This window comes from Plasmodium reichenowi, chromosome 5 (assembly GCF_001601855.1).
Source record: "Plasmodium reichenowi strain SY57 chromosome 5, whole genome shotgun sequence".
Classification (NCBI taxonomy): domain Eukaryota; phylum Apicomplexa; class Aconoidasida; order Haemosporida; family Plasmodiidae; genus Plasmodium; species Plasmodium reichenowi.
This window is the reverse complement of record NC_033650.1, coordinates 854,750-868,993: the sequence shown is the minus strand read 5'-3', so window position 1 is coordinate 868,993 and position 14,244 is coordinate 854,750. Positions and strand designations below refer to the sequence as shown.

Below are 14,244 nucleotides of genomic sequence, written 5' to 3'. Positions count from 1 at the left end.
TTTATTTATTTTATTTAATTAATATTTTTTTTATTCTATATATATAATATTAAAAGAAAAAGAAGAAAAAAAAAGAAAAGAAAAGAAAAGTAATTTACACGTACGTGTACACACAAAAATATGTTTTTATTTTATTTTTTTCTTTTTTCTCAGAATAGTAAAATTAGAAAGAAGTAACTTGATTTTTTCTACTTGATTTTTTATTATTTAAAAAAAATATATATACTTATTTACAAATATATTGTAAATTATTAAAAACATATTTCTTTATTTTAACATAATTTTTTTTTTTTGGTTGGTTGTAGAATTATTCATATTTAGAAAAAATGAAGACCTGTTTTTATACTGGTTTACAAAAAAAAAAAAAAAAAAAAAAAAAATTAATAACATGGATTTATTAAATAGCTTTTTATACATATATATATAACATATATATCATATATATTATATATATTTTATATATATATTTTTTTATGAAATAATTAAGAAAACAAAAACAGATTCATATAATAAACTTTGTATAAAATATATATTTATTATATATTAAAAAAACACTTTATTTTATGCACACATATGGAACAACAGCCATTCGGCTACATTTTATAAATATCTGAATTGTACAGGTGAAAAAAAAAAATTAACGCACGCAAAAAAAAAAAGAAAAAAAAAGAAAAAAAAAAATAAATAATAAATAAAATATATATATATATATATATATATATATATATTATAATAATAAAAAGAGTAAATAGCTATTTATACACAGAAAAAAAAAAATAAATAAAAAATAAAAAAATAATAAATATATATATTTTTGTATTAGCACATATGTATATATACACATAAATATATATAATAATGGTGTTAGAAAATATTTTTTTCAATTTTTTTTAATCCATATTTTTGATTTATATTTTAATTTCCCCAAATTTTTTAATAAAAATAAATTTAACACATAAGGTTGTTAAAAATGAATACGAATGAAAGAATACCTTTATTCCTAATTACCAAAAAATATGAAATCGTTTTTGAAAGGCAGACAAAATTTATCAGGGTTTACATAGCAATATATCCAATGGGGAAAAATATTTAAATTATTTATTATTATTATTATTATGTATTTTTTTTGATTTTTATCAGTTTCGAATTTCCCTAAATAAGAAAAAATCATTTACTAATGTTGTTGATGGAAGGTTTAGCCAACTATCCCTCGTTGTATAATGGGATGTCAATTTTCGATCCGTGTATCGCATAATTTCATCAAGATCATATGAGCTCGTCTAAAAAAAAGGGTAAAGAATTAAAAAAAAAAATATAAAATAAACAAGGAAATGTATAAAAGAATAAATATATAAAATCACTTTATAAATATATCAATAAAGTTTATAATACAACTATTTTTAATTTAGCATAAAATAAAAACTAAAAGAATATATGTGTTAATATATATAACACATATATTTTTTTAACATTATATATATTGTATAATATTATAAGAATTACAAAGTTATTCATTATGAATATGTACGTACGCACAAAAATAAAACTTATATAAAGACTATATAAATATATACTAACTGGTTAATATATATATATATATATATATATATTTTACGTTACCCTAAACAATTTCGCTGGGTTTTTTTTCATCCATGCTACTTTTCTTCTTCTCGTTCTTCTGTGAGAACTTTTTTTCTTTGGTACACCATATAAGGTAAAAGTCCTATTACATTTATAAAAGCTGGTTCTATTGTTTTGTAAGACTGCAGATGTATTTAAAAATACATTTTGTAATATTGGTGTATCTACCTTAAACGATAATGTACCTCTTAAAATTATTAATATTATGAGTATAACTTTAATATATAACATCTCTGAAATAAAGAAAATGTAATAAATTTGTATTTATTAACTTCATTTATTTCGTAAAAAATCTTTTCACATTACATTTTTCATATTAAAACAAAAAATAAAATAATATATACATATATATATATATATATATATATTTATTTATTTATTTATATTTATATTTATCTATTTATGCAAACAAAAATATTTTAAAAAAATTCATTCACTTATTTTATTTTTTGAAATATTTATTATAAAAACTGTTTAAGATAAGTATATCTTTGTTATATATTATTTCGTGAAAACAGCTTAAAATTTTATATGTACAACAAAATAATATTTTACACATATATTTTTTTCTAAGGCTTCTCAAATTTTATGTGTTCTCAAAGTATATATTATAATGTACATATATAATTATACATATATATTTTATATATATATATATATATATATATATATATATATATATATAACCTTATCAACATATTATATTGTATTTAAATTTAGAATATTTTGTAGGATTTTATAAATCATTCATTATAGTGCTAATAAATTATTATTTAAATTAAAACAAATATGAAAGATTGTAAAAGGCTTTTAATATATAATATTTTTATTTTATATATTTTTTCATGCACAGTATATTTATGACTTTCTCCTTTTTATTAAAAATAATAAAAAAAATACAGTCATATGTATTATTGTAAAAATGAAGTGTAAATTAATATTTAGTTATACCAAATATGCATAAATAAATAAATAAATAAATAAATATATATATATATATATATATATATATATATATATATGGTTTAAAAATAAAAATATGATTATACATAAATTTTTTGTTTCTTCATTTCGACAGAAGGTTCATAACTTGAACATATTTAAAAGAAGAAATACGAAAAATTTATTTTATTCCACAATAAATTGTAATATCATTAACAATGAGATAACCGTTAAGGAGGATGTTTTAAAACCTCACTGGATTAACATGGATAATAATAAAAAGCTTAAGAATAAATGTGTAGATGATGAGACTTATAAAAATGAAGAGTCAAACCTTCAGAATAATGAATATTTATATATATCTAAGAAATCTAGGATGATGAAATATATTATAAGATTACGAAAAAAAAAAAACTTTCGAAAAAAAAACAATTCATTTTTTGTTAAAGATTCTAATACAATTTTCCATTTATCGAAAAATAAAAATATACAATTTGAAGCAGTACTAGGAACAAATAAAGATATATTAAATAATTTTAAAAATAAGCAATGCACAAAGTTATATTATATAAATAAAGATATATTAAATTATATTTTTTATGATACCTTACATGTAAGGAGACAAGATAAAAATGATGCTGTGGCTATAATAAAGATACCACATTTATCGAATACAATCAATAATATTAAATTTTTATTAGTACTTGATCGAATTCGATATGCATATAATCTTGGAAAAATATTAAATGTTGCATATTCAATGAATATAGATTGTTTATATTATACGAAACATACTGCAGATCCTTATAACCCGAAGGTGGTGGAAATAACAAAAGGCACACATCTAAATATTCCTCATATATTTGGAAATTATCAAGAACTAGAACAATTATGTAAGGAACACAAATTAATACCTATCGTAGCACATACCAATGGACAAAATATAGATACCTTTTTTAAAAAAAATAAAATAAAAAATAATAATATAAATGGTATCTGTCTCATATTAGGAAGTGAATCAACAGGCCCCCACACAGACGTATTTAAATATGCCCATCCGTAATAATACATACATATATATATATATATATATATTTATTCATTTATTTATCTTTATTTATATGTATGTCCATTTTGTTTATTAAATTTTTCTTATTTTTCCTCAGGATTCATTTACCAATGCACGAAATGACCAACTCCCTAAACGTTTTTGTCGCAGCCAGTATTTTAATTCATTATATTAAAAAATGTTGTTTATAAAAGGATTATATAATAAGGATATCATGTATTTATAAAAAAAAAAAAAAATTAAAGTTTAAAAATGCAACTAATTATACACAATTTTAAATAAACACAAAATGTAGAATTAAAATATATACATATTATGAATTATATTATATTATTTTTTTTTTATTAGTATCATATTTTTATTTAATTCTATTTTTTTTTGTATTATTTTGTGGTATATTTCTTCTCCTTTTAATATATAATGAAAGTTTACCATATGGTTTATCAAGGTATATAATAAATATTATAAGGAGTCAAAAAATGTTATAAAATTATCCGAAACAAGAAAAAAAAAAAAATAAAATAAATATATATATATATATATATATATATATATATATGTATGTATATATAAGGAATCAAATTCATACATAATATAATTATATAAAAAAAAACAAAAAAATTCTTGGAATATACTTTATATGACCTTATAATATCTATCTATATATATATATAATAGTATATATGTATATAAATGAATTATATAATTCTAAGCTTCAAAAAATATATATTATATAATATATATATATATATATTTTTTTTTTCATTTTATAGCATTTTAGCATAATATTATATATAAAATACCCATTTAATATATATTAATTTGTTTGATTTCAGCTTTCTATATACAAAAATATATATAAATATATAAATATATAAATATCTTTATATATATATATATATTATTACATATATATATTTTTTTTTTAAGAACAAAAACAAAAAAATTATCATTCGTCAAATTTGATAATGTTGAATTTTTTATTATATAGCAAGAAGTAAAAAATAAAATAAATATATATATATATATATATATATATATATATATATATTATATAAGATTAGAAAAATCAAAATAGCGTTGTTATTTTATTTGTTCAAAATAGGGACATCTTTTTTTTTTTACAATACTGAATATAAAAATATATTTTTATTCATAATATATATATTTTAACAAATGCTTAGTATATATAAAAGAATTTGTTGTAATAATGCACTAAGAGCTATATGTATTATAAATAAATCTGTAATATGTGTTTCATTCGGAAATATTATAAGAATAATAAATGTACGAAATATAGATATCTTAGCAGATTGTGTAGTATCTAGTAGTAGTCATATATATGGCTTTTGTTATAAGAAAGAAAATAATAAAAAATATGGTATATTAATAGCACATGGTGTACATAAAATATATATTTATAAATTATATATAAATTTAAGGAATGAAAAATGTTTATTGAAGTTATTAAAAAAATATTGTACGAACAAATGGATTTTAAAAACGACATTTTTTTTAAAAAAGGAAGAAGATGACATGATTTTTTCAAATTCCATGTCCTTTACATATGAGAGACATAAAAATGAAAAGACACATAATATCGATAAAATAAATAATATAGAAAATAAAGATTTACAAAAAATTAAAAACATTCTTATCATATCATTAAGTAACGGGAGTATTTTATTATTAGATATATATAAAGGTATAAGTTCATTAAAATATAAATTTATAGGTATACATTTATTATATAGTTCTGATATATTCATAAAGCATAAAAAAAAATGTTACAATATATATGTCGTAGGAGGTACTCCATTTAATAAAATATTATTGTGGTCATTTAAAATTAATAAAAAAGATATTACAAAATATTGGTGTGCTCAAACAAAGAAAAATAATAACATAAATAATAATAAAATTAGTATACCATTAAAACATTTCGAAGAATTATCTGGACATAGAGGTATCATTTTTAAAGTTAAATTTTTTAAAAGCACAAAATATATCTGCTCAGTTTCTGATGATAGAGAAGGACGTGTATGGTATAGGATGAAGAATGAAGAATTTATTAAGAAAACAAATAAAAGGATAGTAGAAAAAAAAAATACATATCAAATGAATAAACCCTCTTTTTATTATTATACATGTATAAAAATATTAACAGGTCATAATGCTAGAGTATGGGATATAGATATGGGGAAGTTTAAAAACAAATTATTTTTTTTTACATGTAGTGAAGATAGTATGTGTAATGTTTATTCTAAAAATCAAAACAAGTTTTTTAAATATTCAAATAATAATTCTAGCACAATCAGATGTATATTATATCATTCTTATATGCAATTAATTATATCAGGATCGGATAATGGCACCTTACACATTAAGCCCATAACTTCTTTTTTTTTACAAACACACAACGATTTAAACCAGGTAAAAAATATATATAAACATAATAATAATAATAAGAAGAATGATAATTATTATAATTGTGGAGAGGATCACATTTCACACCCACTATGCAACAACAATATAATGATGGAAGATAAAAAAAATCATAAAAATAAACTTCTTTATAATTCCGGTACATCAATAAATATGTATGAAGAAAATATTATAAAAAGAAACCCTTGTATAGATTATATAAATAGTGTTGTACAAAAGAACGATACGATTAATTTTTATGTAGATGAATTATGTAAAATTATGAAAAAGAAAAATGACTGGATAAGATCTGTAGATCATATAAATTTATATGATGTAATAGTTTGTACAAATTTTGGACGAATATACATTTTAAAAACAAAAGAAAAAAATAGAAAGTTATTTTTAATATATGAAGAACAACGAGAGAATTATTTGTTGACTTGTTTAACTTTTTTCGGAACTCAATGTATGTGTTTAGGATATAGTAATGGATATTGCTGTTTTGTTATTTTAAATGAGGAATATGATAATTATACAAATTGTAAAAATGAAAATAATATAAAATATAATAAACAAATAGAAGATATAAATAAAGAGCAGGATAATATATTTTATGAATCTCAATTTATATCTGATGAAAACAAAAATTTACAATCAACATATTTCTCATGTTTTAATCATCGTATAAGTGAAATGTTGTTAGTACCATTATCATGTATAAGTTATTATAATATCATTGATTCGATTTCTACAAATGAAATGAGCAAATATATTGATCACGTTTTGTATTTACGTATGCGTCAGAGTAAACAAAATAAAGAACAAAATGTAATAAAAAAAAATAATAATAAAAAAAATAATAATAATAAAAATAATAATAACAATAATAATAATAATAATAATAATAACAATAACAATAATAACAATAATAATAATAATAATAATAATAATCGTTGTAGTAGTTGCCGTTGTAGTAGTTGCCGTTGTAGTAGTTGCTGTAGTAATTGTTTTTGTTGTAGTTTATATACAAACAAAATGTTGTTACAAAATATGGAAAGAGATTTAGATTATTCTTCCTATTTTCATCAAATTGTATATAATCATAATATACCCAATTTAAATCATATATCATGCACACTTATAGAAAAAAAAGAAAAATCATATTCATGTAGCCCAAGCCTACCAGGTTTATCATTTGACCTATCTATAAAGACATTTTTATTGTTCAACTTTGATCATACGGGAAATATAAAAATTTTTAATATCGAAGTTTGTAAAAATGAAAAGGTAGACATCCAAAAAATGTGCGATACAATGATTGACGTAAAAAATAAGAAATCCAAAATAATTTGTGTTAATTATGTTTTAAGACAGAAAAGAATAAAAATAGAAAAGAAAAAAAAGAATTTAAAAGAAATAAAAAATGTGTATATGGATGATGTACAACATAAAATAAGTATCTTATTATTCGTAGGAGATGAATATGGATGTATTTTTATTCTTTATATTAATATACCTATACAAATAGATGAAAATAATAAAATTATTTATCATTTTAATAAAGCTTATATAAAATCCAAAGAAAAATTACGTGTCCATAATAATAGAAAAGTGTTCGATATAAAAATCATTGATCAATGTATATATTCATGTGGACAAAATGGTAATATACTTAAATATGAATTATATAAAGATGAAAGAAAAATATATTCTTTATATAAATTATGTTTAATTAAAATACCTTATTATTCTTCATTATATAAAATATTGCCTACTATATATAATATACCAAGCGATACCTATCATACAAAGGTATATTCTAATAGCTTAACAAAGAAAGAGAAACACAACCCTAGGCACAACATCAACAATAATGATAATAATAATAAGAAGAAGAATAATAATTTTTATTATTATTATAATGATGGGCATCATAAATTTTCTACCTTTACCAATGAAGATAAAAAAAAAATGAATAACATACACGATAATATCTTCATTTGTTGTTTTAAAGAAAAGAAATTTGTCCTATACGATATGAAAAATAAAACCGAATATTTATCTGTTGAATGTGGTGGATTTAGAAGACCCTTAAGTGTATTTATGAAAAGTCTTTCGAATACTTCTTTAACCTTTTCTTTATGTTTCTGTAAAGAAAAGAATATATTTTTTTATTTTAAAAATATTAATAACAAAACAAATAATATTATACCATATGAACAAATATATTACAATTCTGATTTTCATGCAAAAAATGTTTCATTTCTTCTATGGTTTGATCAAAATTATTTTTGTACTTGTTCAGAGGATGGGACCATCAAATTAATGTACATAAATAAGAAGAAAAATATAAGGAATATAGAAAATATAAAAAAAACAGAACAAAACAAAAATGTAAAAGTTAATAATTTGAAGGATATAAAAAATGATACATTTATTAATAACAATAATTATAATATATATGATAAAAAGAAAAAAATTAATTATTTGAAATATGAGTTAAGAATTATTCAAAATGTATATAATCATACAGAACCTATTTTTCATATGTCATTTTTGAAAAGTCCATTTTATTTTTCTACAAAATTTAAACTGTTTATATCAGTGGGTGCAAAAAATTCGGCTAATATTTTTTATACATTTGTTCATAATGAAAATTCAAATGGGACAGCTACATATAAGGAACATACAAATAATTATCATCATCATAATAATAAAAATAATATATTAGGTAATACTATTATACTTAACAATATCGATAATTCAAAAAATAATGCACCTATTATTTATCATTTAGAAAAATTGAGAACTCACCAATTTTCTAGCAACTTAAGATATTTATGTGTACATGGTTTTTTTAATATTATTTCTAATGTAGAATATACATATGTTATTCAAACGAACATCTTTATCGGTACATCTATAGGATATATATTTCATTACACTGGGTTATATGAATTCACTATTTATAATAAAATCATCTTTTCAAAAATTATTAAACGTGCAACTATTATATCTACATATAATTTGAACAGCACAATATTGTCCTTGAGCTGGAAACAAATATGTATCAATAGAAATTATGATAATATAGATGGTAATAATACTTATGATAAAAATAATACTAATGACAATAATATTTATGATAAAAACAATACTAATGACAATAATATTTATGATAAAAATAATATAGATGTTAATAATATTTATGATAAAAACAATACTAATGACAATAATATTTATGATAAAAACAATACTAATGACAATAATATTTGTGATAAAAACAATACTAATGACAATAATATTTATGATATGCCCCCAAAAGAACAAAATATAACAAATGATAACATATTTATAACGAAAGATAAATATAAAACAAATTACACAAATTATGAACTAGTAAATATATTATTTTGTGGATTAAATAATGGTATGATAATTATTTATGAGCTTGATAAAAAATTGAAATTATTAAAAAAAATTCATATTCATCAAAATGGTATAAATAAAATATGTGTTAAAAAAAAACAAAAAGACTACTTACAAATATATACATGCTCAGATGATCAATCTATAAATATATTAATTTTTAAAATGATATATACACAAAATAATAAATTAAAAAAACTTATCATAATACAAAATACAAAATTTACACATTCACATTTATCATCCATTAGATCTTTATATATGTTTTCTAATTACCTATTTAGTGTATCATGGGATCAATATATACATATTTGGAAAATACAAAAAAATGAACAAAAAATATATTTCCTAAACAAAATAAGACAAATTAAAACATCAGTGTATGATGTTTCTTGTATAAATTCTTTTGTAAGAAAAAAATATAAAAACATACAGAACAATAAAAATAATACTATTAAATATAAAGTTTATTTATGTGTCTCAGGAATTAATGGTAGTATGGAAGTATTCCATCTCAAATTTGCTCCATAAGAAATATATAAAAGAAGAAAGTTGCGTTCTATCAAATCTCATGAGTATATAATGCAAAAAAAAAAAAAAAAAAAGAAAAGGAAAAAAGAAAAAGGAAAAGGAAAAAGGAAAAAGAAAAAAGAAAAAGGAAAAAGGAAAAAGAAAAAAGAAAAAGGAAAAAGGAAAACGAAAACCATATATAATATATATATATTTATATATATATTTTTCATATTTTTTATGTAAATATAAAATTGTTATTTTTTTTTAATATATAAAAATCCCAAGACGTTTGTGAAATATGCATATTGCTTAATTGTATATATAATTGTTAGATTATATTATATTATATTATATTATATTATATTATATTATATTATATTATATTATATTATATTATATTATATTATATTATATTATATTATATTATATTATATTATATTATATTATGTTTTATTTTTATTTTTTTGTATTTAAACAGGAATAAGTTTTATATTTTCTTATTAAACTAATTCTACAACCGAACTTTTATATTTTTAATTACCTCCCTTTTTTTAATTAACACTCAGATAATTTTTTTTATCATTTTTCATATTTATTTTAAATACCTCTTTTGTATATGTTCCTTATATCCCTTATTATTTTCTTATTAGTAAAATGCTCCTTCCTTACAAAACACATAAATAAATGTGTAAAAATAATTACAAAATGTTTCTTTATACTAACACTAGATAAGTACAATAAGATATAGCATGCCGTACCTTCACTGCGCTCCACATATATTTTGTAACATCTTTATTAGGTTATAATATTAAAGATATAATATATGTTATAGCTAAAAAATAGGTTAGCTAGAGAAAAAAAAAAAAAAAAAGACAACGAATCATAAATATTCTACATATATATATATATATATATATATATATATATATATATATATATTTATTTATTTATTTGTCTGGGCTTATAATTTTTGAAAAGTCGTGAGCTGGGAAATACACTCGATCCGGTTTCAAGATAAAGGAGAGGAAAACAACCAAAGCTGCATACCCTTCGAATAATGATAAAGGCCTATCTGGAATATTACAAAACTTATCAAAATATTTAATACAAAAGAGAGCATATTTATATGCTCTTGTATACCATATTTTATTTTGTGTATAATTATACAAGTATAAAAGAACTATTCCATTTCCTGATATACCATGACATAATCCTAAACCTTTTGTTAATAACCCCTTTTCCCATATTAATAAGCCCATATTATTTAAGTATTCTTCATTATATTTTGTTTTAAAATAAGTTGGTACATTATCATAATTCAATAATTTCATTAATAATATAATGTAACCTATATTTCCATGACACCATTGTAATAATATTTCTTTTCTTTTTTTCATGCCCTTTTGTCGAGAAGACATATTATCCATTTTTATGGATGAATATACATTTAAATTGTGAGTTGTATATAAAGTTAATATTTCATCTGTTACTTTATAAATTAAGTTGACATATTCATCTAGCTTATTCATAACAGTATTTTTTATATAATCATCATCATCATCATCATTATTATTATTATTATTATTATTATCCTCATCGTTATTACTTTCCTTTTGATTCTTCGGTGTCTTATTATTATCGATTTTTATTGATATACACAAATCATCTATATGATTTTTAAAAAATTGTATCAGCTCGAATAATACAAAAAATATACCTGCATAACCATGAGCAGCACCTAAATATATTTTTTCATGCCATTCATAATATAAAGAAAGAGATGTTAGATGATGAAATTCTCGACCTTGTTGTATCCCATAATCAAATATAGAATTCATAATATAATATAAATATTTTAATATAATATATTTTTTTTCTTTGTAATTTATCCATATATTTTTACAAAATAAAAAGGAATAAATATATCCACATTTTCCATATAATAATTCACATTCTGAATTAACATTTAATAAATCATTTTTATATTTTATTAAATGATTAATTAATTTATCTAAATATTCTACATATTTTTCATTCCCTAAATAATAATATATCATACTACATAAACTATATATACCTGTATAACCTTCAAGAAAGGTAATACTATTCTTTCTTTCTTTATAATTATCCATGTATCTAATAATATCTTCACAATAATCTAAATATTTTTTATCCATACTATTCTCATATAATATCATATTCATATATAATATCCCTCCTATACCACAATATATTGAACTATTCCTATGATACTTTAAATCACAGTTTAAATTTGTGAAATATTCATTCATTTTCTTTTTTATCATATTTCTATTTTCTTCATTCTCTTCAAAATTTTGTAAATAAGAATTCGACACATATCTATTTTCATCACCCATCCTAAAGAATAAAAATACTGTTATTATATATTTTTAAATTGTTATTTTTTTATTAACATAAGAAAAAAAAAAAAAAAAAAAAAAAAAAAATTATGTGACTTCTTTTTATAATTAAATTAGAAGAATTAAAATATGTTACTTATACAAAAGAAATATATATTTTCACTATATAGTAGGAATATACATATAATATATATATATATATATATATATATATATATATCACATTTTATAAAAACAATGTATATAAGTCATAATATATATATATATAATATATATATGTATGTGTGTACAAATAAAAATTATTTCACACTTGGCAAAAAAAAAAAAAAAAAACATATATATATATAAATATTATATATATATATGCTATGTTAGGGCAACATTTATATTTTACACACATCATTTAAGCGCTTATATACATTTTTATATTTCCTCATATATTTTATATTTGTTATAATAAATATAATTTTATATATATATATTTATGTTTCTTTTTTTTTTTCAAACAAAACATATATGAACATATAACCTTTCATCCATACAAGGTATTCAGGACAAATATTTATAATTCATTCTAGAGTTATATTTTTTAAAAGGCAAGAAAAAAATCTTAATATTTACTAATACATACATATATATATATATATATATATATATATATATATATATATGTAATATTATTAATACCCTTTGATTTATTCTATACATAATATTATATAAGAACAGATTTACTCTCATTCAAAAAAAAAAAAAAAATATACATATATATATACATATATATATATATATATATATATGTACATTTCATTAACCTCTTTTTATATACATTGTCCTTTAAAATATTGTATTAAATGATTGTATACCATGTTTTATATATTTATCACATATTTCATTTTATATATCTTAAAGCACATTTATATTTTCTAATTTAAATAAAAGGAAAAAATAAATAAACATTATAATAAATACCTCATTTTACATTTCCATGAAATTTTATGTTTTTATATATATATGAAACCTTCTTTAATAATTTTTTTTTTGTTTTTTTATAAAAAGAACAGAAAAATACACACACATATATATATATATTACTATATTAACTACCATATCATAGAAATATATTCCCTTCAAACCTTTGAAGAAGAAATAAATATTTAAGATGGTCCAATATTAATAGATTATAAACAATCTTTAAGGTAATAAATTTATTATACCAAAAATTAACACATACATATATTTTTGTATAGTACTTTTTTTATTCGTTTTATATTACTCAATCTCCAAAAAAAAAAAAAAAAAAAAATTTCTTTTTATCTATGGCGTATAGTAATTAAACCTTTTCTTATAATAATTAAATAATATAGATAATGCTTTTTATTCTTTTATATACCACTAAAATAAAAAAAAAAAAATGATAATGATATATATAGATATGTGATGGTTTATATAATAATAAAATTAATATATATATTTATATCTATATAAAAATATATATAATATATATAATATTTTTTTCTTTTTCTTTTTTTTTTTTTTTTTTTTTGTTGCGTGTGGAAAGAAAGGAATAAAATATTAACCATATAATAATATAATAAATAATTACATTATATCAATACTGAAATAAAAGAAAAGAAAATGAAATAAAATGAATTATTAAAATATAATATTTTTTAATATGGTTAATAAGTTTGTGTCCATTGAAGATTCCAAATTTTTTTTTTTTTTTTTTTTTTTTTTTTTTTGTTTTTTTTTTTTTTTTTTTTTTTTTTAAAAAAAAAAAAAAAAAAAAAAAAAAAAAAAAAAAAATTGTAAATTAAATTTTGAAAATTTTTTTTTTTTTTT

General features: G+C 18.7%; 4 protein-coding genes across 4 annotated transcripts; 2 read left to right on the top strand and 2 right to left on the bottom strand.

Annotated features, from left to right (window-relative positions):
* Window positions 1-1,136: 1,136 nt before the first annotated feature.
* Window positions 1,137-1,872, bottom strand: PRSY57_0524800 (hypothetical protein; the record flags this gene model as incomplete). The annotated part of the gene is made up of 2 exons (XM_012906316.2): window positions 1,137-1,280; window positions 1,621-1,872. The coding sequence occupies 2 exons, from the start codon at window positions 1,870-1,872 to the stop codon at window positions 1,137-1,139; spliced, it is 396 nt and encodes a 131-aa protein (XP_012761770.1).
* An 808-nt stretch (window positions 1,873-2,680) lies between these two features.
* On the top strand, window positions 2,681-3,843 carry PRSY57_0524700 (RNA methyltransferase, putative; the record flags this gene model as incomplete). The annotated part of the gene is made up of 2 exons (XM_012906315.2): window positions 2,681-3,642; window positions 3,750-3,843. 2 exons carry the CDS (start codon window positions 2,681-2,683, stop codon window positions 3,841-3,843), a joined length of 1,056 nt encoding a protein of 351 aa, XP_012761769.2.
* Window positions 3,844-4,828: 985 nt separating this feature from the next.
* On the top strand, window positions 4,829-10,039 carry PRSY57_0524600 (hypothetical protein; the record flags this gene model as incomplete). Its single annotated transcript, XM_012906314.2, has 1 exon — window positions 4,829-10,039. The coding sequence occupies one exon, from the start codon at window positions 4,829-4,831 to the stop codon at window positions 10,037-10,039; it is 5,211 nt and encodes a 1,736-aa protein (XP_012761768.2).
* A 929-nt stretch (window positions 10,040-10,968) lies between these two features.
* Window positions 10,969-12,399, bottom strand: PRSY57_0524500 (G-protein coupled receptor, putative; the record flags this gene model as incomplete). The annotated part of the gene is made up of 1 exon (XM_012906313.2): window positions 10,969-12,399. The coding sequence occupies one exon, from the start codon at window positions 12,397-12,399 to the stop codon at window positions 10,969-10,971; it is 1,431 nt and encodes a 476-aa protein (XP_012761767.2).
* Window positions 12,400-14,244: the final 1,845 nt, after the last annotated feature.